Source organism: Colletes latitarsis, chromosome 6 (assembly GCF_051014445.1).
Source record: "Colletes latitarsis isolate SP2378_abdomen chromosome 6, iyColLati1, whole genome shotgun sequence".
NCBI lineage: Eukaryota > Metazoa > Arthropoda > Insecta > Hymenoptera > Colletidae > Colletes > Colletes latitarsis.
The window spans coordinates 25,747,160-25,774,426 of NC_135139.1; the positions used below are offsets into that span (position 1 = coordinate 25,747,160).

At 39.7% G+C, this 27,267-nt stretch overlaps 3 protein-coding genes across 7 annotated transcripts in view; 2 read left to right on the forward strand and 1 right to left on the reverse strand.

The window, feature by feature from the left end:
* Positions 1-25: 25 nt before the first annotated feature.
* Positions 26-1,648, forward strand: LOC143342629 (DENN domain-containing protein 10). The gene is made up of 5 exons (XM_076766728.1): positions 26-270; positions 346-542; positions 652-1,083; positions 1,153-1,270; positions 1,343-1,648. Exons 1-5 carry the CDS (start codon positions 231-233, stop codon positions 1,612-1,614), a joined length of 1,059 nt encoding a protein of 352 aa, XP_076622843.1. The 5' UTR covers positions 26-230; the 3' UTR covers positions 1,615-1,648.
* A 480-nt stretch (positions 1,649-2,128) lies between these two features.
* Eif3a (eukaryotic translation initiation factor 3 subunit A) lies at positions 2,129-7,485 on the forward strand. 2 transcript variants are annotated; one of them, XM_076766709.1, is made up of 5 exons: positions 2,129-2,343; positions 3,335-6,019; positions 6,253-6,491; positions 6,561-6,760; positions 6,872-7,485. In XM_076766709.1, the coding sequence occupies exons 1-5, from the start codon at positions 2,295-2,297 to the stop codon at positions 6,966-6,968; spliced, it is 3,270 nt and encodes a 1,089-aa protein (XP_076622824.1). In that variant the 5' UTR covers positions 2,129-2,294; the 3' UTR covers positions 6,969-7,485. The 2 variants fall into 2 exon arrangements, with proteins under 2 accessions (XP_076622824.1, XP_076622825.1); XM_076766710.1 differs by having other exon boundaries at positions 3,335-6,001.
* A 755-nt stretch (positions 7,486-8,240) lies between these two features.
* LOC143342631 (clarin-2) overlaps positions 8,241-27,267 on the reverse strand; it is a 29,824-nt gene continuing 10,797 nt past the window's right edge. For 2 of the 4 annotated variants that reach the window (XM_076766731.1, XM_076766732.1), the window contains exons 2-6: positions 24,928-26,728; positions 19,043-19,312; positions 11,860-12,048; positions 11,168-11,303; positions 8,241-8,969 (exon numbers count right to left, since the gene is read on the reverse strand). In XM_076766731.1, the coding sequence (XP_076622846.1) occupies positions 8,831-8,969; positions 11,168-11,303; positions 11,860-12,048; positions 19,043-19,265 (687 nt within the window). In that variant the 5' untranslated portion in view covers positions 19,266-19,312; positions 24,928-26,728 and the 3' untranslated portion in view covers positions 8,241-8,830. Of the gene's footprint in view, positions 8,970-11,167; positions 11,304-11,859; positions 12,049-19,042; positions 19,313-24,927; positions 26,729-27,267 lie in introns of those variants that run through there. The other 2 variants (XM_076766730.1, XM_076766733.1) reach the window with 2 other exon arrangements.

The following is a 27,267-nucleotide window of genomic DNA, read 5'->3' on the forward strand; positions in this document are numbered from 1 at the left end:
AGATGTTTTTTATTACGGTAGACCATGTATGATACTCCCACCCTTTTCAGCAAACATAACCTCAATAAACGTCAAACTTGCCAAAACTTATGCTTATTTGTATACAATGACTACTTGCGTCAAAACGTAGAAATAAGATACTATCTCAAAACAAGGTTAAATTGTTAACTGGGTTCTCAATTATTTTCACATAATTTGACGGGTGAATCTGTTAATAATACTTGCTTAAAATGGCTCCACTTACAGATTTACTTTCTTGTAGCATAATCGGTAATCTTTACGTACATATACACTTAAAATTATTATTTTCTTTCCAGCATTTATTACATTATATTTAAATTTCAGAGAAAGATTCTAATGGGGATGTGTTATGGACATGGTCTTATCCAATAATATCGGAATTACAAAAAGCAGTTGTTATGAAAAAATGTAACTTAGAGTCAGAACATAATTCTCCACAAGTATTCGTATTTTCAAGGCAAAAACACGATTGGTTCTACATACATTGTAGCGAAGTATTTGATTCAGACAAATTACCAAAAGTAAGTTATAATTTCTTTGAAACATAAAGTAGCTAAGTAACTATACTTATTGAAGATACATGCTCGCAATGAAGTTACTGGAAACAAACAAGAATTGTCTTAAACACAGGTAAAACTATTTGCATTGGTTTTGTTTGCAAAAGATTTTAATCCACGAAAATACGAAGTACTTTCAAGAGTCCTTAGCAAAATGTACTGTAAGACTGGGAATCCAACGGAAATCTTACAGCTGTACCTTTCTGTGTTTACAAAAGGATCATGTTCCACCCAAGAGAATGGAACATTTGTTTCAGATGACTTTAATAGTCATTGTTTTACAGTGAATACTAATATCAAAGAATTAATTAAAACATTCGAATTAGAAACAATTCTAATATACACAGCCCTTCTTTTAAAGAAGAGAATAATAGTCTATCATCATAGCTTAGAACAACTATTAAAATGGATTGGGTTATTTCCTGCATTAATGAAACATCGTAAAGTTACTGATAATTTGTTTCCTTGGGTGGATTTGGTTGACGATGAACTATCAGAATTGAAGGTATATTGACTAATATACACCTTAGAATCTAAGATTATTATAAACTTCAAAATAATAAATTTTCTGCAGAGACATTCGCATTATGTTGCTGGCTGTAGAAATAGCTCTATCTTATCAAAAGCAAACCTGTTTGATCTGCTTGTGAACATTCCAGCTAGAGAAATTACTGTTACTTCACGTGCAAAAGGTAAAGAAGGATTTGATGCAACTTTTACTCTATTAAATGTTTCCTGCCTCTGAAGAATATGTTTATTTTTAGAAAGTCTCACAATGACAAAAACACATAAAGAAATAGCTTTATTTATGGTTCAGTTGTGTGAAAATCAAACCTATACAGAAGCCCAAATAATATCTGAAATAAATGATAAAACTCAGGATCTGTTGAATCAACTAACATCCTTGGCAGTTGTCCAAGGACCAGATGGAAGAAAAATGATTTCTGCCCAAACGTTGAAGGAAAAAAATTTACCACCAGCTGTAGAAAATTTCTTAATCAATTTGGCTGTTGCAGAAAATTTGTTTTTATTGTAACTTATTGTATATTTTTGAAAATAAATTCCTTCGATCGGAATACTTCAATAATTGTATTATATATCATTTCCTAAATAAATACGATTCAAACAAAAAGTAATTGTTTTACTTTAAAGAAAGGAAACTAAAATAAAATAACGAAATATTAAAGAGAACCATAACCAACAATTGAAACGTTTAATATAGTATTAATGCTTAAAGATACGACAACTGTTCGCTTTATCTTAACAAGAGATACACACTATTCGAGAAATATCAAAATTTAAAGCAATAAATTTGTTTGAAGAACAGTGATATTGAAAACAAACCTTTACGATATCTAGTGCCAAGCCCACTTGCTATCCTTATTCATGTTCAGTCGACGCACACGTAATAATCTCAATATAAATTTATCACGAAGACGATAAGTGCAATAAACTAAATTGCATTTTTCCCAACGAATCTGACTACTTGCGTCAATTATTTTAGAGACGTTTTAGAACCAGGTTGCCTGATTTGACTTACATATTACGGGAAGCCATTTTTCTCTAGTGACCGCCTTTCATCCGGTACACGCGGTCGTAGTCCGTCGTAACAAACGTCGTGTCGTTAAAAGCGTAAATTTCCAATTTTACACGTAGATTTATTGAATTTCGCGATAGCGTGTATGGTGTGAAATTAACTATATTCGTGCAAAAAAAATGGCGCGATACGGACAGAGACCAGAGAATGCTCTGAAAAGAGCAAACGGTATGTATACTGTTCGTTAACAGACGATATGACATGGCCGATACATTTTTAATACGAGGTTCAAAAAATATTTTGTCTCCCCAATACTTGTTTTCGATCATCCATATCGTTCGATCATATGGTTTTGTATCATTGATTTATCACCACAAACCAAACTCCTATTTGCATAGCATTCGTATTGCTTACAGTCACGTCTGATCGACTGCTTTTTAATATATATTTTACACAACCATACGCATCTACTGAACAATTATGCAAGTTACTTGTTCCAAAAAGAGTCTACTAGAATTGGCTGTTACGGATAAAATATAACACTCGTCCTTTTCACATGAACGTTTCTTGAATGACCAAAGTATCCGTTCCGTTAAATAAATTGATACGATGCGTGCTTTTCCCTTACTGATAAAAACGAATTTCGATCATTTTGCTTTTGTTTTGTATTGAACGTTGTGTGTAAGTTTTTGTTCGAAATTGTTCCACGCCGATATCATTGAACTGACTTTGACAATAGAGGCATCTATTTTCTTTGTTACATATACTGTTGCACTATTTTGTAATATTACTTGAAATTGGTTATCGTTAACCTTTAAACGATTGCGCGCGACCCATCAGCGATCTCAACTTTGTCATTTCATTAATAACTCATTGACTTAATTAAATTAATACTTCGCATTTTAAGTAATCCTCTCTGTTAACCTCTTTAATCCAACACTGACACATTTCTAAGTTATTTGCGAGGTCTGCTGAAGATCTCGTATGATGTTTTACCTATTTCATACATACGTACATTCCTTTTTTTGTTATTCATTTATGTATCCTTGCTTTTCCAAGTATTTTTATTCTAATGTTTTAATATTATTTCTTTAAATAAATCGACGATATATTCAACGATAAATATATTGAATTAAATTGTAGTAGATTAAAATAGATAATTAAACATATTTCATGAAATTTTAACAATACAAATGTACGTATATTTTCTGTCCAACAGAATTCATTGAAGTAGGTAAACCGGCTCGAGCATTAGATACTTTGCAAGAAGTCTTCCGCAATAAAAAATGGACGTACAGCTGGTCAGAGTCGGTATTAGAACCAATAATGTTCAAATACCTAGATTTATGCGTAGAACTAAAAAAATCACATATAGCAAAAGAGGGCCTATTTCAATATCGAAACATGTTCCAATCTGTAAATGTTGGGAGTTTGGAGAATGTCATACGCGGATATTTGCGCATGGCAGAAGAAAAAACAAATCAAGCACGAAAGCAGAGTCAACAAGCTGTTATAGATATAGATGATCTTGACAATTTGGCTACCCCAGAAAGTATATTGTTGTCAGCTGTTAGCGGGGAGGATGCTCAAGATAGAAGCGACCGTACCATTTTAACACCTTGGGTGAAATTTTTATGGGAATCGTACTGCCAGTGCTTAGAATTACTGAGAACCAATGCGCACGTTGAAACATTGTATCATGATATCGCGCGTATGGCCTTTCAGTTCTGTCTCGAATACAATCGTAAAACGGAATTTCGCAAATTATGTGAGAAACTAAGGAAACATCTAGAAGAAATTTGTAAATTACCTGCATTGGTTTCTAATGTTTCCATGAACAGAGCCGAGACGCAACAATTAAACCTAGAAACGCGATTGAATCAACTCGATTCTGCAATTCAAATGGAATTATGGCAAGAGGCCTTCAAATCCTCAGAAGACGTGCACGGTATGATGAATTTGTCTAAAAAGCTTCCAGTGCCAAAAACTATGGCCAATTATTATCAAAAGTTGGCCATGGTTTTCTGGAAAGCAGGGAATTATCTTTTCCATGCTGCAGCGTTGTTTAAATTGTTGCAACTCTCGCGTGAAATGAAAAAGAATATGTCGCTCGAGGAACAGCAGAGAATGGCGAATCGCGTCTTGTTGGCTACGCTATCTATACCGTTGCCGTCGGCTCATCCGGAATTTGATCGTTTTATCGAAACAGACAAAAGTCCGTTAGAGAAAGCTCAAAAGCTTGCGACACTTTTAGGACTTACGCAACCACCAACAAGAGTTTCCCTACTTAAAGATATTGTTCGTTTAAATATTGTAAATTTAGCGTCACCGCAGCTGCAAGAATTATACTCGTGGCTGGAAATTGAATTCCACCCTTTGGAGCTGTGCAATAGAGTAGATTCTGTTATTCAAACGTTACAAACTGACGAAACCGGTCCTCTGATTCAGTATGTACCCGCCTTACAGGACGTAACGCTTGTACGTCTGGTTCATCAAATATCACAGGTTTATCAAACCATAAAATTCGCCAGGCTCTTAGAGCTTGCCAAATTCACGACAGACTTTCATCTCGAACGACTCCTAGTCGACTGTGTAAGATACAACGACATGCAAATAAGAATTAATCATGGAAAGAAATGTGTTCACTTTGGGGTTGATCTGTCCGAGGCTCAAAGAGAAGACCATCCCGATGGTCCGGTTCTACAAGCGATGCCGTCTGAACAAATTCGTTGTCAACTTGTAAATATGGCTACTGTGTTACATAGAGCAATTAATATTATTAATCCAAATAAAAAGAAAATGGAGAGGGAGAAGTTACGTACTGCTATGGTTAGTCATTACCATGAAACCAAGTTGAAAGAACATCAAAGAATTCTAGGAAGGCACAAGATCATAGAGGAAAGAAAAGAATACATCGAACATATTAATACGGTCCGCGAAGAAGAGGAAATGCGAAGGCAGGAGGAATTGCAGAGGCAGCAGATGTTAGCCGAACAAAAGAGACTTGAACAGGAAAGAGAAGAACGCGAAAGAAAACGGCAACAGAGCGAAATTCAACAAATCAAGGATCGTCACCTTAAAGAAAAGATGCAACAGATCTCCCAGACTAGTCACGGTCAGAAAGTTTTGAAGAAATTAGACGAGGACGAAATAAAGAAATTGGACGCGGAACAAATTGCAGCCCGCGAGGCCGAAGAGTTGCAGAAGGAACGCCGGGAAATGCAACAGAAACTGAAGTCTCAGGAGAAGAAGATCGATTACTTGGAACGTGCCAAACGTTTGGAGGAAATTCCGTTGGTGGAAAAGGCAGCGGAGGAGAAGATGGAACAGGCGAAACAACGCTGGGAACAACAAGAGGCAGAACGGATCGCTGCGGCCATCGAGGAGAGGCAGCAGGCTGTCGCGACTCGAGAACGTATGGTGAGGATGAAGGAGGACAACGATATTTTCTTGACAAAGATTTTAGCCGAGCGAAAGAATATTTATATAGAGAAATTTACGGAGTTCGAGAAAATCTTGAACGAAGAGAAGGCAAGTAGGCTATTGAAGCGTAAGATGGAACGCAAGGCCGAGCGTAAGGCAAAATGGGAGAAGGAACGAGCCGAAGCTCTCGAGAGGAAACGTTTGGAGGATTTGCGTATCAAGCAGGAAGAAGAGAAACGACGCTTGGAAGAGGAGAAGGCCAAGAAAGAGGAGGAAGAGAAATTAAAGCGTGCCGAGGAAGAAGCAAGGGAAGCTGAACGTTTGGCTAAGATCGAAAAACAGGCGGAGATTACTAGGGCTAGGGAAGCAGAGATAGAACGGAAACTTGAGGAGGAAAGACAGAGGGACAAGGACTCGTGGAGGCGCGGAGAACAACAGCGCCATCGCATTCCCGAGAAATCAAGTGCGTCTGTTGGCTTAGGTTATATATATTTTTTACTCAGAGGATGGATTAATGGCGCAAATTTGTATGTTACACCTCCGCAATCTCCACCACTCAGAGAAACTGTTTATCACTACCGATTACCATCTCGTGTCGATGTTAGAACATATTTGTTGCGTAAATCTAGTCTCAGAGTAGCGGAGGTTACGTGAACGTAACATTGGCACATTATGTACAATTGGGCGGTTTTTTTCCATTTTATATAACCACAGTGGAAATGTCTTGGCGTCGTCCTGTGGACACAAAGGAGGATGGCGGTGGCGGTGGCGGTGGTGGCGGTGGCGGTGGCGGTGGCAGTGGCGGCGGCAAAGACGATACCTTGCGTTGGAAGAGACGCGACGCAGATAAATGGAGGAAAGACGACTACGAAAAAGATGACACAAGGGACAACAGAGACAGAGACAGAGATAGGGATAGGATAGATAAAGATCGTGGGATGGATGCGCGCCCCGTAAGTATATCAACAATATCGAGCCACGACTGGCTTTACATATGTATAAAAATATATTTTCTTGAACAGATACGCGATATTCCACGTGACCCCATATCGGATGGACCTCGTGTCCGTGGCAGGATGTTCGATCGACGTAGTGGACCAGGCAGTGGACCAGGCGGTGGTCAGCGCCGTGAGGACACAATGCGTAACAGTACTCAAAACTGGCGCGACAAAAGCGATGTGATACAAAATCCTCCTCGAGATTTGCCTAGACGCGATGAAAAGTAAGTATATGCTTCCGTTAGTGGCTAATAAAAGTTTAGATTTCGATGAAATATTCACCGTAAATTGATATAGCTAAAAAATTGAATGACTAACAAATATCCCATTGACAGGCGAGAGGACCCTAAAGATGACAGACTTCCACCTAAACACGAAGAAAAAAGACAACCTCTAGAGGATGACGGATGGTCGCAGGTTAGCCGGCGTTAATATAGGGCATGAAAACTACCTATAGGAGCAACGTTTATTATTCTTCAAGATCAGTGCATAATACGCAGTTAGACTTTTGCCTGGAGTTTAATGACGGGCCCAAACTCTACTGTTTCATGCACCGCTTCGTTTCTCCTCCGACATACTCGTAACGATAAAAAGAAAGCACAAAGATGATCGATCGTTAGCCAATTCACCCGCATTACGAAAAAAAGAAACTGTTATGTATTAACAGGCGACGATAAAATTGAGTTTTTATGATACTTTTAAACTCGGAACAAGAATTTTCTAAATCGACCACACTGCGTTACATGCATTAGACTTGTAAAGAAACCGAAAAAAATTCGAACAATATACATATTAATTAGTGTATCACAACTGTATGTGAAATATGAATCAATGTACAGAGTAGAAGGGATGGTGGACTGTATGAATGCCGAAGTATTTAATTGACTAGGTAACCTGACGGCAGAGGTGAAAAGTCTCAAAACATCAATAAAGTTTTCTTGTATCCTGATTCTTATGTTAATTATTTTAATAAACCGGAATACGCCGTACCGATATCGCTCCCTCGACGAAGAAAGAAGAAAACGCGAACAAACTGTATGACATCGAAAATACCGTATTCCCCCCGCACACGTTCATGGCAGCAAGTTTAATTTGTACGATATGCATCACAGTTTTGAGACGATCATAAGAGCCGACCTCGTTATTATAGTATAAGTGAAGATGTACGCATCTCGTCCGTATTGTTTTTTTAATTGTTTTATTACATTTATGGTATATTTAATAATTACGATACTACGTAATAAATAAATCACTACAGAGTATCAAACTCCGTTTCTATTTACACCCTACAACACCAAGTCATAAATCGACTTGTTCTTCGACACATTGTGCACTGTAGTCGGAAACTGGCTTGGCTGCGCGAGGTCACTTTTCTGCCACATTAGCCGGTCTCTTCGAGAGATCGAATGACAAAATGACTAACATGGTGGGGACACACACCTTCGATAGCCTTGAGCGACCAGTAGATTTTGATCCAACCGTAGTACACGACGTTTTACTAGTTCTCTCGTAAAAGGCAAGATATACGATATCTTTCTTACGTATTTGATTTGTAATTGTATCGTGTAAAGCTGCTTAAGGATTTTCAGACAAAAAATTTCTAAACGTGAAAATGGGCGTTTAAAACGCACGAAAGATACATAACTAACAAGAGTATTTAAATTATTATACTAGAACGAGTCGCAACCATGTCGTCGAGACGTGTAAGTGTCCATAGTGAGATACTTGTCGACTTTATTACTTGAGACTGTAACATAGTTTAACGATACCGTAATACACACTTATAACGCACACACGCTACAAGTTTTCCAAACGTTTCGAATCGCACGATTCTACGTTGTCCATTTATAACGGAAACACTCGTCAACTGACACTCTTATATTCACTCACGATTATTTTAACGGCTTTCAAAAACACTCTGCGGTCACAGTTCTCAAAGAAAACGTCGGACCAAGGATTACATCGTTACAAAAATAGTTGCTTCGTAAACTGTTTCTTATCGTTCGTAGTCGAACTCGTGAATTTCTTAATTTCCATGCCTTTATACGTTGCAACGAATCCACGTGCAAATCCTACGTAAAATTTTATCGGAACTTTGAACTTACGTTAAAAACATTCGTCCATGATTCGAAGCTAATTCCGTTAACATGTTTGCTCTTGAGACGCTACGGCGCTAAATATGTCGGCAAACACTTAGGAACTTAACTCACATTGGCCAGACTCGTGCCAACGACGCGAACGTTGCTTTTTGTAATGGATCTCACTTCGAGCCATCGTCCCGAGAATCCTAAGATTTAATACAACATTATCGCAGCGGCGGTCTTCTCTTCCAGCGGTGGAATCGTTTCCAGGCGTTCGATTTTGTCTCGTCCCGAGCCCCAACCGACCAATGCTATGCTGATCAAATGCACCACTCCGGCGCAAACGACGAGCCTGAAGTAGCGACAGAAAAATTACCAACTTCACACCGTTCCTATGTCGGTCACCGGTGACCGACGCAACCCAAAAAACTTATACAGAGTGTTCCGCCACACCTGGGAAATATTTTAATGGGGGATTCTATAGACCAAAATGAGACGAAAATCAAGAATACCAATTTGTTCATGGAGGTTTCGTTAAAAAGTTATTAATGTTTAAAGTTCCGCCCATACTGAATTTTTTTCTCGAAAATGCCCAAGATTTCGGGGGTATGTCTATTCACCGAAAATGATTGCAATCGACCCTCACAGCTAACAATATTTTTTTCAGATCGATTTGAAATATTTTAATTTCGTCGAAAAATTTCACATCTTCTCGAATTTTTTTCTCGAAAGTGGGTAGGATTTCGAAGGTATATGTATTCACCAAAAATGATTGTTATTGCCCCCTCTAACTAAAAATAATTTTTCCAGAACGATTTTAAATTTTTGAATTTAATTGTTAATAACTTGTTATCGAAGCCTCCATCAGCAAATTGGTATTCTTAATTTTCGTCTTATTTTGGCCTGAACACCCTGTATAACTTATATTCGTATTTGGATCTTCGTGGCTTTAAACTCTTCAAAGTAATTGATATATCTGAAGCGAGGTTTGATAGAACTTAATTTTTCAAAAATGCGTCTAAAAGTTAGTTCGCTATTTTTGTGGTAAATGTATACACCAATCAATCACGTTCCCTTTATTTAATATTCTCCTTTGTTTCTATGTCCGTTGAATCGTAAATATGTTTCATTCTCTATTGTTCTGGTAGATAAAGGCATTTGTCAATAACGTGCCATGCTTTATTATTAATTTATTCGTTCTGTCCTGCGTTGGCTTTATTGTTATTTGTGAGAAATTCGACGTGAATTACAGTACTACTGGTACGGACCGTGATCCGATTTTGTGCATTGCTCCGTGAATTTATCATACAACTCCAAACGTTTAAATTTTATTGACAGTTTGTTATTAATTATTTACCAAGTAAATATCTATAATACTTTCAGTTACTCTATTCGGACACAAATACATCTGTGCGTGACAGAATAAAATTTTATTTCCAGTCTTAAGTATGTTCCAGTGACTACTTTTATTGTTTCATTTAGCCTTCCAGAATGATCAAAAGAGAATTTTGTTTTCATGAACTTTTAGTTCAGATGATAGTCGCATTCGTGCAAAATAAGACACTAATTAAAATCTGCCCAAGCAGTGGACTTTAAATAGTCATTTAGCTTTACTTCTCCACATATTTTCTTTCAAGTTAATTGTCAAACCTATGCCTTTGTGGATATTATAAGCCTCTAAATTCTTCTATCTTCTTTTCCAATCACTGTCACTTAAAATGAAGTATACAAATAGACATTTCAAATACGTTGTTAAAGAGAACTCACATTCCCATCTTTTAGGTTACTTTCAATGCCCAAATTACGAATGAAACCGAACCTAACCTAACTCAGACGAAATTACGAATTAAACTAAAAATATTTCCCTAGCAGTAATCGATTTTCCAATAAGAACGCTGGAACTATGAATTGAAATAAAATGAAAGCTACAAATGAAATTATCTTAATTACACTTAAAATGAAATATACAAATAGACATTTCAAATACGTTGTTAAAGAGAACTCACATTCCCATCTTTTAGGTTACTTTCAATGCCCAAATTACGAATTAAACTAAATCTATTTCCCTAGCAGTAATCGATTTTCCAATAAGAATGCTGGAACTGTGAATTGAAATAAAATGAAAGCTACAAATGACAATTTAAGCAACCATCACGATTGTGGTATCTTTCCACGATGACTAACCTAACCTAACCGGAATAAAAATGTAACGCGACACGAACAAGCGAGCAACAAATATGATGGCTACCACAATTGAAAGTTCTATCGCTCTTGTTGAGGGATCCTATACGTTGCTAAATAAAACTTGTACTTTATAGTATCATAGAGACTCTCGGACGATGCGTTTTCTCATGCTAGCTGTTGCTGATCGCTTCGGGAAAGCATCATGCTTTACAGAAAGCAGAGAAACATCTATCGTATCGGACAGGGGGCTTTAGAACATGTCATCCGTGAAGCATGGAATCATCGGTGCAGCTTGGCCAGGCTCGCGAGAGCCTCTGTGCACTCGATGCTCCATCGCCATTGAGCGGAGAATAAAAGGTCTCTTACCAAAACGAATAACCGAGCTCAGCAGAACCCTCGCTGGTCCACATATTGTCGATGTCCTCCTTCGGAAGCACGTTGAAGTACAGCTTCGTGTAATACTGTGCCAGCCAAGTGCTCGTGCTCGCGAGGCACATTAAAACTAAACAAACGTGTAAGTCAATATACCACGTTCCTTTTCGGCGGTGTTCATCGTGCGTGTATAGCGTGGAGAAAGAAAGATCAATCCTACAAGGAACAACTAACCGTATTTGGTCGGACGTTTTAATCGACCCGACATTTGAAAATTAATCGCATCTTTCGAATCCTAGAAGCACCCATCTATTTACTCGCTCTAAGAAATATCGAAATGGAGAACGTCATATTTTTCCGTCGTGAATTAACGTGAATATCCTTGAAAATTCCGGGTAAGCTTTATACGCGGTGAAAAGGTATTCGAAACGTGTACGTTCCCGGTAAAGAAATTCGTGAATATTTCTCGTTTCCGACCGAGGTGGCTTTATTTATTTCCACTCGTCAATTATAGATCGTTGTCCGCGACGCGATGGCAAACCGTACAATGGCCGCCGGGCCGAAAACGAGTCTGACATGCTCGCAATAAAGGGCACAGAGAGAGAAAGAATAGTTGTAAAGTTGTCCAGCAAAAGCTTATAGTCCCGCAAGAGGACCGTCGAAAGAAGTTTGCCCTCGAGACTTACGCGTTAAAATATTTATGAAGTATACCCCTGGATCGGAGAGGACTTTGGACCTCGGCGAAGTGGCCGTGTTCAAAACGGCGAGAAGCGCTGCGAGGCCTGCGGTGACGAGGGCCGCCGATGTCGTCGTCAAAGTGCTGATCCAAAGTCCCCAGGACATCACCGTTGGGTCCTGTCTGATCATCTCAGGCACTGAAACAAAATATATTAATATTAGTCGAGCCATTGGATGAGAGAAAGCTTCGTTCGAGGAAACTCAACCAGAGAATTAATTAGCACCTTGTCCACCACGATGCTCAATCTAAGATACGCTCTGCACCGAATTTGGGGATCTGCTTATAAATGACGATGTCGTGTTCAAACCGCCTATCGATATAGTGCTGTTCTCGTGTTTATAGTTTATTCGCATTGTTCATTAACAATCTTCTCAACTGTATATTCGCCATTATTTTTTAGCTTATTTTAGAAACGTGCATAAATTTGTCCGAGATACTGTATATTTTTCAATCGTAACGAGTGCATTGAATATTTATTATATTTTTGCGTTATGACCATTGAATAGATGAACCAATTCACAGTTCGCGTAGTTGTAATATGTTTGTTACGCTTCGCTATTGACTGCTTTACTGTTTAGTCGAAAGGAATTTGTTCCTTTTAATTTACAAACGATAAACTTGTTGGAATGTCGAGCAGTTTTCATACAGCGGTACCAATCTTCGGGAATGTAATTAGTTGAACGGCTAGCTACAGAATCTACTGACACAAAGCCTGAATCATTCGACGAAGTTAATGACCCGATATCAACATTTTTTTTATATTATATCTCGTCGGCTTGAACCGAGTTCTACGGAGAAATACTTATTTTATCTTCACTACCATCAGTTTTAATATGTTTAATTGAACATTCCAAAGATAAAAGAATCCCAGACTTTCGCGCGAATCGTTGTGGCAATAAATATTATACAATAAAATGCGTCAGAGACCGTTAGTATTTGAAACGGAAGTTGCTTTCTGTAAATCAATGCTACATACATAAAACATTTAAAAATTCCATACAAGGCTCGCGGTATAGGGGAAATAGTTTCGATTACTTTTCAGTTTTTAAAAAATACCAATTTTCTTGGACTATTGCACCGCGATGGTTTTGAAAAAATAAGATCTATCCTTTGCAACGACCTCGTATAAGCGTACGAAGTTGTTTCCGACGATCTTTTTCCCCTCCCAACTAGATTCGTGGTTTGGCCCAGTGCGCGACTCTGTCGGAAACTCGGTCGTGTCGCCATTGCCAAATTCTGCCGCTTTGAAGTTCGTCTTTTTTCCTCCCGTCCACCCCAAAACGAACCGGATCTCGACGGATTGGCGCGCGAATTGAAATTACCATGGGGCGTAATGAATAATTAAGCGCGCGGCAAATACACCTTCGCTTTGGCCGGTTAAAGTTATATTGCGTCGCAAATAGCAGACTAGATAATTAGCCCGGGGCTAGGTTCTCAGCGAATCGCCAAGTTGGTAGCTTGCGTCCGCTGGAGGACATCCCAGGAATTTCTCGTAAGAAACTTATCCTTGAGATCTACTTAAAGTATGGGCCAGCGACACGTGAACTACTCACCCGGTACATGTATGTTGGTACGAACACCGTTCTTGGTGAAGAAACTTTATCCTTCAAAGTGTTCGGAGAGTTTCAATAGATGCATTCTTGACGATGAGTTACGAAACCTTGAATTCCGTTTCTATAGAAACTTCGAAGAATCGACGGTTGATGTTCTCGGCGTCTCTAACGTAGAATTTCAAGGTAAATAATTATTTTCATTTCTTAAACGATCGTATCGAACGGATCTCCAAGAGTCAAGTGGTTAGGTTTCCCAATTTATCGGTACATACGTTAAATTATGATTTCTTAGTAGTGTCAGGGAAATTGTGGTGTAGTGTTGCAAACGCAAAGTGACGGGAAACGCGATACGCGACTTTCCATCGCGGCAGTCTAGACTTTCCATGGAAAAAGGGGATTTTAATGTTCGCTGTGGTCAGCATCAACAACGTCGATGGTACGAGTAACCCAGCGCACGTGAAAGTCGACCACGAGGCACGGTCGAGAATTTTTTCGCGCCGAGAAACCAGTTTCTGCTCCTATTGTTACAACCGCTGCAAACGGAATATCTCTCTCGGTCAGCTTTTCCTATTACCCGTTCACTGGAGAGCAAAGCTCTCCAGGCTCTCCCAACTCTAACGTTTTTTTAAAGTTTTTCCAGAAAGATACGACCGTCGAAAATCCTTGAAAAGGATTATGCTGTTTAATATTACGATGTTTTATATTGTATGTTATATTAGTTATAAACACCGAAATTCGATTCTCAGCCCAAGTATCGAACGATTATCGATATATTCGTCTAGGTATGAAGGATCGAACGATAGAACCAAACGGGGCTTTCGCGTGCATCGTTGCAATTAACTTTTCCCTCGCGACAGTCGGTCAACAATGTCGAGAGAAGATTAATAAACGATTACACCGATTTGATTGCGACACGCATACCAATCGACTGAACGCAGGTACAATGTGACAAAAGCTATTATTGACCTCACGTTTAAAGACGCACTGTTCGACGTGTATGCACGCGACCATCGTTTAATACGTGACCGTCTGTACGTGATAGCGTGTCCCTTCGGCGCTATTGCTTCGATGAAAGAGAAACGTTTTCCGCGACGCGTGCCACAACCATCCCCACCCCTCTTATACACGGTGATCGGTAACTGGTGGGCAAATTACAACCCCCCGGATGGTTCTACGCGGAAGAAACTGTCGAAAATGTGGAACAAAAGAATTTTCGTAGAACCATTCTTTACGACAACTTGTGGAGCACTATTGAATTCAAATATGGCGGCTACGACAATGGGGAAGTTCTATCGCTCTTATTGGAAAACCCTATTCTACGTACACTGCTTTCTCACGTTCATTGAATAAAACATTAACGTTCAGTTTTGCTTCTTTTAGAAACACCCAGTACGCCAGACTTCCAGATGCACCAAACAACGGAGGACGAAATCCTTATTAGAAATACAGATTTTTGGATTCGAGGCGAATAAAAAACATTCCCCGTACGAGGAAGGAAAGGAGATGAAAAATTGCCCCGCCTGGACCGAAAGTCTAATACAGAGCAGCTGTAGAAGAAACGAATATCACGAAAGAAGAAAATGCTGCAAGGAAAATTGGTTCCGCAGATTGAATATCGAGCGTGCAACTTTTGCAAAAGGGAGTCGAAATTTCGAGTGGACGTAGAAAACGGTCCAAGAAACATTCCCTATGACCTTTCCGGACCGGGGACTTTCGTTACAGGAAGTCGATAATAATTTCAAGAAATGTTTACCTTCTGGAACCGGGGGCCATTTCTTCCTTGCCAACTCTTGACAGAGAAACGTAAGAAATTAGAAAGAGAAGCTGGCGAAAAGCATTTCTAGATGGGGTCTCGATGGAGGAACCCAAGAATAATTTCGAGAAACTAGCCAAGTTGAAATCGTTGCACTTTTCTATTGGCGTTAGTATTTATCGGTTAAATTGGTAAAAATAATACTGTAATTATGAGTCAGTAATCTTTAATTCCACTAGCCTTCGCTATATTAAATGTCTTCGTTACTAGGTTATTAATTCAGTAATAATGGAATAGATAATCATTAATTACGTTTGACGATCACATTAGCTTTCATACGATAATCATAATTATTGATAAACGTTGGTCAGTGACTCGATTACACGGTAATTATAGTTGTTAATCGTTAATTATAATATATTGTGTCGAACGCTGGGCGAAATTGGGGAGCAAATTTAATCGCCGCCGAACGGCCATTGTTAATACTGTTAGACCGCTCCTAAAGTTCTTGCGACGAACTTTAAAGCGAACGCCGATAAAAATCTAGCAGCGTCTAATGCAAGGCGCGCTGAGTCAGCTTCACTCGGAAGTCCACCAGCACTATCTAGATGAAACGCCAATTTTTATTTTCGTGACCTTCTATTTGACGTGTTCCAAACCGTGAAATTAATCGATTAAATGCATTCGAGGCGTATCCCGATCCACATCGCCAAAAATTAAATTCCTCATTTACATCGAGTCGGTCACGATTCTCATAATCTCCGTTACAAAGCAGTTTAGCATCAGTCTGGTCTGTCTATCGTTTGGACTCTGACTTCGTCCAGCTAAATGGCACGGGAAGGGGTTAATAATAATAAAGACAACTTACGTTTCGGATGAAATGATTTGGCGATGAGGTTGGTAAAATGGTAATTACAGATGACTAATTTTCGACGCGATAGTTTCTCGTCGCTTGGAAGCAGAGACCGGAATAAGCAAGGACGACAAACGCGAGCGGTTCTGCCGTGATCGTTATCGTCCGCTGTGTTCGGCTCGTGCAAAGTGGTGCGGTGTTCCATAACGATTTCCTTATTCGCGCGAGGCCGGTTGCTTTTTGCGTCTGGTTTCGCGAAAAATTATGCCGTAACCAAAGTGCGTAAGAGGAGGACCGTTACAACGGCGCGTCCGTAAAATGCTATTCAAATTGTTCGCCGGGTCGTGTAGCGTATGCTGCACGGATTAACGTACACCTCGGTAGTCCACCTCCGAGGGTAAGATGCTACGGAGAGCGGATGTTTTCGCTCGAGTGCTTTGACCGCCATTGTAACGCCGGTTATAGCACGATAACAGTTTCCTCCGGGCAATAACGATTTCAGTATCAGGACGACGGGACACGCGAGCATTATAAACACGGTCTTGCAGCCGCAGGAACTCCGAACGCTTTAAGAAACAGAAAAAATTCGTTATGGGATTACCGGGATCGCGATGCTCGTTAGCCACAATATAGGAGCGGTGTCTATGAAACCTTTTGCAATTTGATTTTTTTAAAAGAGTTACAGAACAATATATTTCTATATCTCTACCAACTGGGAGGATCCGTCTTGGAGACAATGAAGCTTGAAGGACATTTACAGTAATGATTCTTAAAATGAACGTCGCTCCGGGCAGGTTCATTTTTCGTGCAGTGGAGGCGAAATTTCTCCCAGTCGGGGGAGGGATAGAAATGTTCAACTTACGAATCACGTTCATTTTACGAATTGTCACTGTAACCTTCTCCCATTTATTTGGTAGCGATGTAATTCGATTATAATTCCGCGCAACTCTGATCACCGTTGCAGAGTACAACGAACCAGTTGCGGGCAGACGTGTCGTCGCTAGTGTTCCCCGAACAATTCGATTTTTTATCGGCGATTGTCATCGTTCCAATAACGGGGCGCAGAAAACGAATGGTCGTAAAACATCGGAACGGACGTTGCCAAGTACGTACGTGTAATCTACACCCGATTAGCCGGATTTCGTGACTAACAGAAAACGATCCCGTGGATCGAGCAGCGAAGTTAAACGAAACTGATCCGACAGCGATTATCAAACGAAAGATTTATCGTGGATATGCGCGCGACTCTCCCGTTCGCCTTCGACTACAGAGATCGCGTGCAGGTACAGTTATGCCGAATGAGATTCCCCGGTCTGGCCAACCATCCGGCAGAATTTATGGCCCCAGTATCACACCGGGTACCTGGAACACGCGGGAATCTTCCTCGCGCTGTTCTCCGTAGATGATAACTCGTCGTCGACCGATATTACCACAAGTTGCCGCTCCAGGCGAATCGAACCGCTGTACTTTCGACCTTACAGCCATTCGAGTAGACCGGATCTACGCAACCGATCGATCCCTGACCTCTTTAAACGAAGCGTATTAATTCGCGTACAAATCTAAGATCGATTTCTAGTCAAAAGGACAACTCTAATCCTCTTAAAATTTTTCCAAAATTATTTGACCGTCGATTCACGTGAAAATGCGGAACGCGTACTTGATACATTTAACGTAAAACGATAACGTTCGAGCCTCGAGTTCAAGGTGGGTTTACGCGTTTTAAGATACCCTGTACGAATGCGGGCTCGTATCTCACGTACGGTATTACTAACCGCGAAGATTCTCAAAACGTGCTGGTATTGCTTACCCACTTCGATTCGTGATCGAAGATTATAAGTTTAAAACACTGTCCACGTAGTCCTTCAATACAGTTGCGTAACGCGTCACGTCGAATCCCGATACCTTTCTATTAAATTATTCCCTCTGTCACCGACTACTGAATCTGCATTCCTGATGAGAAACTTCTCATCAACATATTTTTGCGTAATGACCCATTCGAGAGGAAAATATATTCAAATACATATGTTCGAGCCACTAAAACTAATCCCAAAAATTAAAATTTTAACCCGAGATCATTTTCTCAGTTCAACCATGATCTTTGTATTCTGCAAAGTTAAACTTATCGTCAAGTATAGGCGAACGAGGTTAAGCGTCTAATTGATGTTACAGTGGCCGGAACGGGAACAACCTTTGGCTAGCAAAGGAACTTGCCAGAAATTTAATAAACCTAGATTATTGCCTATTAGGGTCTCACTGATTGGAATTATGCTGGTGGAGATTACACCTCACTTATTATGGTTATAGCTGGAACCGAATTGGGGTTATAGCCAGATATATCTAGTCCAATTAAGGTTATTTTTTTAGACCCTTGGTTAAAATAATTTTAGCACACTATTTTAGTCTCGAAATGGGAGAAGAAAGTAATTACGGAGAAGTTCAATCCTTGGAGGAGTTCTATTTGACTCCAGGAACAAAAGTGACCCAAGAGAAAATTTCCTTACGCCAACTGGAGTCTGGTGAGTCTAGGGGGACCCGTCCCTTTGTGGCTCGGGTAACGATGAGAGGGCTAATTATTTCAAGTCCAATGCCCCCCCACCCTCTGGTAGCGGTGAACTAGGGGAGCTCAAGTTCATGATCTTCGGATCACAGAGGTATAGAAGCTAAGGGTACTCCCAAGTGCTACAGAACTACAGTTAACACGATAACTACCACGCCTGTTTTTCGTGCCTAGAGAATGCCTTCGACCATATCGGTGTAAGTGTCTTCAAAGACGGTGGTACTTTTCTTTGCTAGCAGACAAAGTTAACAAAGCGTTCAGAACCATAGCGGTGCGAGTCTATCTTACATCCTTTTGTTTCGAATCGCCATAATCAGTCAAATAGGGTTCTAACGTGATATACGATTATTGGTACAATTCGTTGCTTAAAGAAGAAACTTAACGGTAAAATAAATTCTAAAGCAAAAAACTCACCGGAAATGTGGTATGTTCTCCAGCCGTATGCGACGTTCAACTCTTTCTTTCCTTGAAGGAGGCCAAAGTGAACCCTGCCGGCGCTTTCCTGGGGGTTTGGTGTCCTCAGGGGTCGCGCCTCGACCCAGTGTTGCGTTACAAGAGCAGCGCATACGAGGCCTCCGCCGAGCAACGACAGGAAAAACGTGGCGAAGATCGTGCCTCTTCGGAACATGGACGTCATCCTTGGGTCACGCGATGTCGGACCAGCCTTCGGATAGTTTGAGATCACTGCACAGAGGAGAAAGAAGTGGCATGTCATACCGGATGCTCGGCTCGCATTCCTCCCATTCTGAGTGTACATAACCCATTCGATGCAGTTTATGCCCCGCGACAGGAACAGTAAATTGTTCGCTGCGTTTCTCTCGGAATTAAATTTCAACGAACGCCCGCAGTTTCGTAATTTAGCTGTCGCGATACGATGGGGTGGCCCGGTAACCGCGAGACAGAAGAGGATTTTTCGAGGCAATTTGAATAAACACCGGAATTAATTAAATTTCGTACGAGAAACCTAACCTCTAATATTTGGGAACCGTTTAAAGGGAACATCGAAATTTTCGCAAGGTTATTATGTTCGACGCGGGCGTGAGAATTCCAAGAACACGTTAAAAAGAATTTTAGAGGGAATTTTATGGATGCTGAGAGGATGACGTTCACCTGGCTACGAGTATCCTATTGCACGAGGTGGAATTATTCAGCCGAAAAGAAAGAGAGAATGGAAGATAATGCGATTTAAATGTATAAAGTGGTGTTTGAGACCGAACGAATGGCATTCTAATACAATAGCTTTGGTGGAAAATGAAAACTGAAGAATTAGAAAGGAGACGAGAGCACTGAAATATGAAGATAAGATGCAAGAAACAAAATGGAAACACTACCAAAGAGATGCAAGAAAAAGCACGAGCAAAAACGGTAATAGAATGGGAAGAATACTTCCGTAAGAATGAGCGATATGCAAAAAGCGAGGATAAAGGCGAGGAGAATGGTTCCGAACAGTCGTCAGCATGTTGGAAGGACGAATAGAAAAGTGCAATCTCAGGTGTAGTATAAGAAAGCTCAGATGTGATAACAAATGTGTTTACATTCTAACCCCGGTGAAAACGGAATATTTAACAAGGCCAGAGAAAGGAGCTAGTCGGAAACTAAATAATAACGATATTAATTGAAAGAGAAAATATTAATTCCGTGAGAAATACACGGCGATAGAATGATCAAGAATACAAAAAGGCAAAATAAATTCTTCGTATTCTTCGTAATCTTAGATAACTGAGAGACAGACGGGACTGTTTACTTTTCAGTTCCCAGAAAGGCACAAGCCGAGCTACAACGTTCGGCATTGTATTTCGTCGAAGGTAGAAAAGGACAGCGAACGGAGGATCAGGTTACACAACACGGTTCGCCAAGAAGAATCTCCTTCGAACGAAAATGACTCACAGCTGCCCAAGCGTTTCTCTATTTTTCTATCACGACGGAGACGTTAAGTAATATTACACTCGAAAATCAGACGATCTTTAATTGTACAACATAAATACGCAACAAGCTGAAACTAGCAATTATCGGTACATACAGGGTGTTCGGCCACCCCTGAGAAAAATTTTAATGGGGGATTCTAGAGGCCAAAATAAGATGAAAATCAAGAATACCAATTTCTTGAGGCTTCGTTAAAAAGTTATTAACGTTTAAAGTTCCGCCAGTACTGAATTTTTTTCTCGAAAGTGGGTAGGAATTCGAGGGTATGTCTAATGACCAAACATGATTGTAATTGACCCCTCCGACTAAGAATAATTTTTTCAGAACGATTTGAAACTTTTCAATTTCATCGAAAATTTTGTTTACCTACTCGAATTTTTTTCTCGAAACTGAGTAGGATTTCAAGGGTATGTCTATTCACCAAAAATGATTGTAATTGACCCCTCCGACTAAAAATAATTTTTTCAGAACGATTTGAAACTTTTCAATTTCGTCGAAAATTTTGTCTACCTACTCGAATTTTTTTCTCGAAACTGAGTAGGATTTCGAGGGTATGTCTATTCACCAAAAATGATTGTAATTGACCCCTCCGACTAAGAATAATTTTTTCAGAACGATTTGAAACTTTTCAATTTCGTCGAAAATTTTGTCTACCTACTCGAATTTTTTTCTCGAAACTGAGTAGGATTTCGAGGGTATGTCTATTCACCAAAAATGATTGCAATTGACCCCTCCGACTAAAAATAATTTTTTCAGAACGATTTGAAACTTTTCAATTTCGTCGAAAATTTTGTCTACCTACTCGAATTTTTTTCTCGAAACTGAGTAGGATTTCGAGAGTATGTCTATTCACCAAAAATGATTGCAATTGACCCCTCCGACTAAAAATAATTTTTTCAGAACGATTTGAAACTTTTCAATTTCGTCGAAAATTTTGTCTACCTACTCGAATTTTTTTCTCGAAACTGAGTAGGATTTCGAGGGTATGTCTATTCACCAAAAATGATTGTAATTGACCCCTCCGACTAAAAATAATTTTTTCAGAACGATTTGAAACTTTTCAATTTCGTCGAAAATTTTGTCTACCTACTCGAATTTTTTTCTCGAAACTGAGTAGGATTTCAGGGTATGTTTATTCACCAAAAATGATTGTAATTGACCCCTCCGACTAAAAATAATTTTTTCAGAACGATTTGAAACTTTTCAATTTCGTCGAAAATTTTGTCTACCTACTCGAATTTTTTTCTCGAAACTGAGTAGGATTTCGAGGGTATATCTATTCACCAAAAATGATTGTAATTGACCCCTCCGACTAAGAATAATTTTTTCAGAACGATTTGAAACTTTTCAATTTCGTCGAAAATTTTGTCTACCTACTCGAATTTTTTTCTCGAAACTGAGTAGGATTTCGGGGTTATGTCTATTCACCAAAAATGATTGTAATTGACCCCCCCGACTAAAAATAATTTTTTCAGAACGATTTGAAACTTTTCAATTTCGTCGAAAATTTTGTCTACCTACTCGAATTTTTTTCTCGAAACTGAGTAGGATTTCGGGGTTATGTCTATTCACCAAAAATGATTGTAATTGACCCCCCCGACTAAAAATAATTTTTTCAGAACGATTTGAAACTTTTCAATTTCGTCGAAAATTTTGTCTACCTACTCGAATTTTTTTCTCGAAACTGAGTAGGATTTCGAGGGTATGTCTATTCACCAAAAATGATTGTAATTGACCTCTCCGACTAAAAATAATTTTTTCAGAACGATTTGAAACTTTTCAATTTCGTCGAAAATTTTGTCTACCTACTCGAATTTTTTTCTCGAAACTGAGTAGGATTTCGGGGTTATGTCTATTTACCAAAAGTGATTGTAATTGACCTCCACAGCTAGCAATATTTTTTTCAGAACGATTTGAAATATTTTAATTTAATTGTTAATAACTTTTTAACAAAGCCTCAGTCAATAAATTGGTGTTCCTGATTTTCGTCTTATTTTGGTCTCTAGAATTCTAGATGTCTATGTCTAATGACCAAAAATGATTATAATTGACCCCCACAACCGAAAATAATTTTTCCAGAACGATTTGAAATTTTTGAATTTAATTGTTAATAACTTTTTAACGAAACCTCAAACGAAAAATTGATATTCTTGATTCTCGTCTTATTTTGGCCTCTAGAATCCCCCATTAAAATTTTTCCTAGGGGTGGCTGAACACCCTGTATATCCTATTACTTTCCAACAATTCGCCGTTGTACGTCTGTTTACCACTGACAAATTAATGCATCGTAAAAAGAGATTTCCGTTTCTTTATGGCCGAACGATGTATAGAATCATTATTATCGGGATTTACGATGTTGGAGAAACGTACTTGCGAAAATGTCGCGGCTGTTTTTCTGGTCTTTAACTTGATACGCGTCACTCATTAACGCTTTAAACGTCTCGTTTCCTTTTCCGCGCAAAAACGCGAAACATTCGTCGTCTATGTATATTTGCTATCCAAATACGAAACACGTCGTTCCTCGTCAAGCGGTCTCAAATGACACCTCATATTTGGAGAATGTTCCTTTCTCCCGATGCGGTTTCTCTTTTCAACGAACCAACGGAGACGATGTGCACGCTCATAGCCTTTACACACGGGAACAAGACGCTCTCCGCGCAAGCATCGGTAGTCTACTTGACGACAGCAACTATTTAAATTATGCCGCAGAAACTATGCCGCTTTCGCAACAATTATCCGGTCTGGTAGAAGAATCCACGGGCGTGAAAGCGCCTCGAGAACGAAGTGCTCGACATTTCGACAACTTTTTCTTTTAATCCCTTCGGCCCTCCGCCCTCCGCCCTCTCGGGCACTTGGGAAAATCGTACTTCCCAACAACGAATGTAAATTTCACGTTCGTTCGTAAACAAGCGTCTCTCGTTTACGGTTCGTGAATTTGTAAAAGCTCGCGAACGAATCTAATATTTCTATTCGTTATTATGAATTTTCGATTCAGCGTGAATTCTTCTACTGGAACGGATAATAAAATTTTACAGATAACGAATGAGAGTAACGGAAGGCGGGCGAATATACCTTACGTAAATGGGAAAGCAATTTTAATTGCTCGAAGACATAAGATTTTTGAACTGACGTAACAGCTATTTTTCTGGATTCACGAACGTTCACGAAACTCGATGAAACGTAGGCGAAAGTCGTGCGTTCTGGGACAATTAAAAAATCTCGATCTGGGTGAACGAATAGAAAATTTCATAGATGAAAGGATTATGGTAATTTTTATACAGCAATTTTCTAATTAATGTCCGATGTACACAGCAAAGTAGGGCGAATAAGACAAAGTGTCCTAATCTTTAACGTTGATCGCAGCATCCACTGTATTTATCGTGGATAATTTCATTAATTCGTTGTTATTTGGTAATTGGTTTCTCGTTAGGAAGTTCTTACATAGTACTTGCTATAAGATGGAAGATTTACTGGCGCGAATAAGTGTTTGGAAACTAATTCGTGGAAGTTGGCTGTAAAGCAATCTCTTTCTCATTTAACTTGCAGGATTTCTGTGAACTATGCTGCGAGATGCAAGATTTATTGGTGTCGGTAAGTGTTAATTATTTGGAACATGCTTACTCGGAAATGAGCCTTGCAACAATCTGACATTTAACTACAAGCGAATTTCGAACGGAAATGATATTTCACATCGTCTCTTGCACAAATGTTTGGATTACGATTTTATAATAATTATAATATAATATATATCGAGGCTCGTTTCATTCTGTATCATTTGTTAACAGTCTACTATTAAGGTAAAAGCACCAGTAGCGAACACCTTTAAAGCATCTTTCCTTGGAGAAACTAATACTGTTCCTTTGTTTCTCGGATTGCAGTACCAGCTTACCAAACTAGGTAATGACTTCCTTTCTATCACCTTACATGGTTAAAGCGCGAAAATCCAACAAAATATATCACTAAATTTGTCTCCAAGCCCAAGAATTACTTCCATTAGTCGACACTCGTAAATAGCTGAAATTGCAATCGACACTTTCCGTTTCATTAGCAGGCATTTGGAGAAATCACCAAGAAAGTAGGCAACGTTACATGTTTTGTAGAACAGACAACTTCTGAGAATGAAAGTTTACAAGCCAGTAGTCTACGTTCAAAGAATCGAGACGTACGCAAAAATATAACAATGGTAACAATATTCCTGTACCGCTACACGTAGATACAAGCTGATGTTCTGTTTGTCGGGTATCCGGAAAACTGAACAATTTTAGTTAGAAGCAGCACTCGTGGCAACGATATAGATTTTTTGAGAAAACTGTCCACCGCAAAGCCGTACCAGCCAGACCCAAAGAAAGGAAACGTCGTAGGACGCCGGCACGTACCTTGTCCCTGGCTCTCGACGAAGTGCACCTGGCTGAGACTCCTCGAGAACTCGCCCTGCTTCACCTTCTGCGAGAAGTCAGCGTTACCGAGCCTCTTGGAGAACTTGACACGGCAGTTGCTCCGAGGTTTGCCCGGCCTGAGCAGAGAGGACGGCCTGGGTCTCCTCGCGAACGTGTACGGTATAGTGTACGGTTGCGCTACGTAAAAGTAAATCGGCCGGTAGTCTTCATGGAGCTGATGTTGAGCGAAGCCACCGTTCGCTGGATAGCTGCTGTACACGCTCGGTGCCCCGTTGCTGTACGCGTACGAGCCCGTATAGTGGACGCCGTAGTGGTTCGCCGTTTTTCGTGTCTTACCGTCCACCGTTTTGAAAAACGAGAGAGGAGTCCTTCCTCCCAAACAGTTTCTTTCAGAATCCACTGAATGATAGTGTTCCACTATCCGATTTTCTCCCCACGGAGTCCGTTCGATGGATAATTCGGCTTCGAGGTACGATAAGTATTTCTCTTGGAAGTTAACCTCAGTTTCTCGTTTACACAATTTTGCTCGACTTGGATTTTTAGATGTCAATTATCGGATTTTCGTTTCGAGATATTTCTTATTAACTATTATCTTTTCTCATCGTTTTAGAAAGGGTCATCCCCAGCGTTAAACGAACATAAACGTCCTCTTTTCTTTTCGGAATTTAAGCTTAATTCCTCGGAAACCTTGCATTCGTCGGATTCCTTTTCGTCGAGTAAAAAAACAGTCCTTCCTCGCGGGCTGGGCTCTTTCTTTTGGAATCGTTCACCGAATCGTACAATGTTCTACTTAACTCGGATTCCAGAGATTTCCAGACTCCCGGTATTTGATTTTCTCTTAACAGCGAATAAGTTTTATGGGCGCATAGAATGATCTCCCGCTCTAGTTTCGCGTCGTTTTTAAGGAAATTTCTTTTCTTTGCCGGACCTGTTCGATAAACATTTCAATTTTAACTGCAATCTTGGCGTATACTTAAGCTTCTTCTAGCGGAAAAATTCTTTTCTTGGCCAGTAATCCGGCTATTTTTTAATCGACGATGATTCCAAACGTTTGGAGATAGAGAACAAATTTTCTTTTCCCCGTCGACAGTTACGTAACGGATGTTGCAAGCCTTTTTCTAGAATTCTCTCTCAAATTTAAGCTCTATTTCCTATTAACTATGCGCTCGTCGAGCGAACGCAACGATTTATCGTTACCGGCGTGTTCCCTTTCACTGTTACGAAGGAACCTTCTCCCTCGAGCGAACTTTTTTTTTATCAAAACGTGTATGAAGTATCTCGACGATTCGCTATACTTCTTATTCTCCGATCGTACGTACCGGGAATCGAGATTGCTTTCGTTCCGGCCGAACCATTTATTATTAATTCGAACGGTTGCTCTGGCCAAATAGAATCACGCCCGTAACCGATCTCGTTCTTTTCCCGTTTGGAAAATTTGACGAAGTACACTCTCGTCGAAGACACGGTTCCGCGATTAAATTTTATAAACCACGATCAGATACCATCTTTCGTTCGGTGCTTAGCGATTAAATGTTCTCGGTACACTTTCTTCGCGTTTCATTCGACGCCGTTTTGAACGATGAAAGGGTATCCACCTGGACGTTCGGTTTCCAGTGTTTTCTCACGAATATCCTCGCGACGGTTTTACGCCATGCTGAAAGGACCTTCCTCCTTGATCTTCGTTTTTCCCGTCTAATCGCGTACTCCGTCCCGAAAGAACTGTTAACCGTCCGTTTCGGATTAAAAGTTCACTGCCTCCGGGACCGCGGCGTGGAGCTTCCTGCGCATAACAATCGTATCAATTAGACCGCGTTTAACGCGTCGTTGGAGTAAAATTACAAGCTAACGAACCCGCTATATTAAGGGGGGACTCTGATTTGTTACGTCGAAAAAATCAATTTCCTATTTTTGCATTTCTTCTCAGATTAGTAGCTGTCAAAATATATGCTTGCAAAAAATTTGTCCACCTACTCGAATTTTTTTCTCGAAAGTGGGCAGGATTTCGGGGGTATGTCTATTCACCAAAAATAATTGTAATTAACCCCTGCAACCGAAAATAATTTTTTCAGACCGATTTGAAATGTTTTTTTTTTTTGCCGAAAAATTTCAGCACCGCATTTCAAGTCGTCTCATTGTGGCCTCTAGAATCTCGCATTAAAATTTTTCCCAAAGGTGACTCAAACACACTGTGTAACTCATACAATTTTAATAACTTACAAAACTCAATTTAAACAAAACGCTGGACGTTTACTTTGGCTTCGTCGAGTCTTTAAATTTTAACTAACACTTTCATCAGTGTACACTTGAAACTAAATTAGT

Coding starts and splice junctions, on each gene's coding strand:
- LOC143342629 (XM_076766728.1), top strand. CDS start 231: ATGGCTCCACTTACAGATTTACTTTCTTGTAGCATAATCG. Junction 543..651: donor ATTCAGACAAATTACCAAAA/GTAAGTTATAAT, acceptor TCTTAAACACAG/GTAAAACTATTTGCATTGGT. Junction 1,271..1,342: donor TGTTACTTCACGTGCAAAAG/GTAAAGAAGGAT, acceptor GTTTATTTTTAG/AAAGTCTCACAATGACAAAA.
- Eif3a (XM_076766709.1), top strand. CDS start 2,295: ATGGCGCGATACGGACAGAGACCAGAGAATGCTCTGAAAAGAGCAAAC. Junction 2,344..3,334: donor TGCTCTGAAAAGAGCAAACG/GTATGTATACTG, acceptor TCTGTCCAACAG/AATTCATTGAAGTAGGTAAA. Junction 6,020..6,252: donor AAGTGCGTCTGTTGGCTTAG/GTTATATATATT, acceptor ATATAACCACAG/TGGAAATGTCTTGGCGTCGT.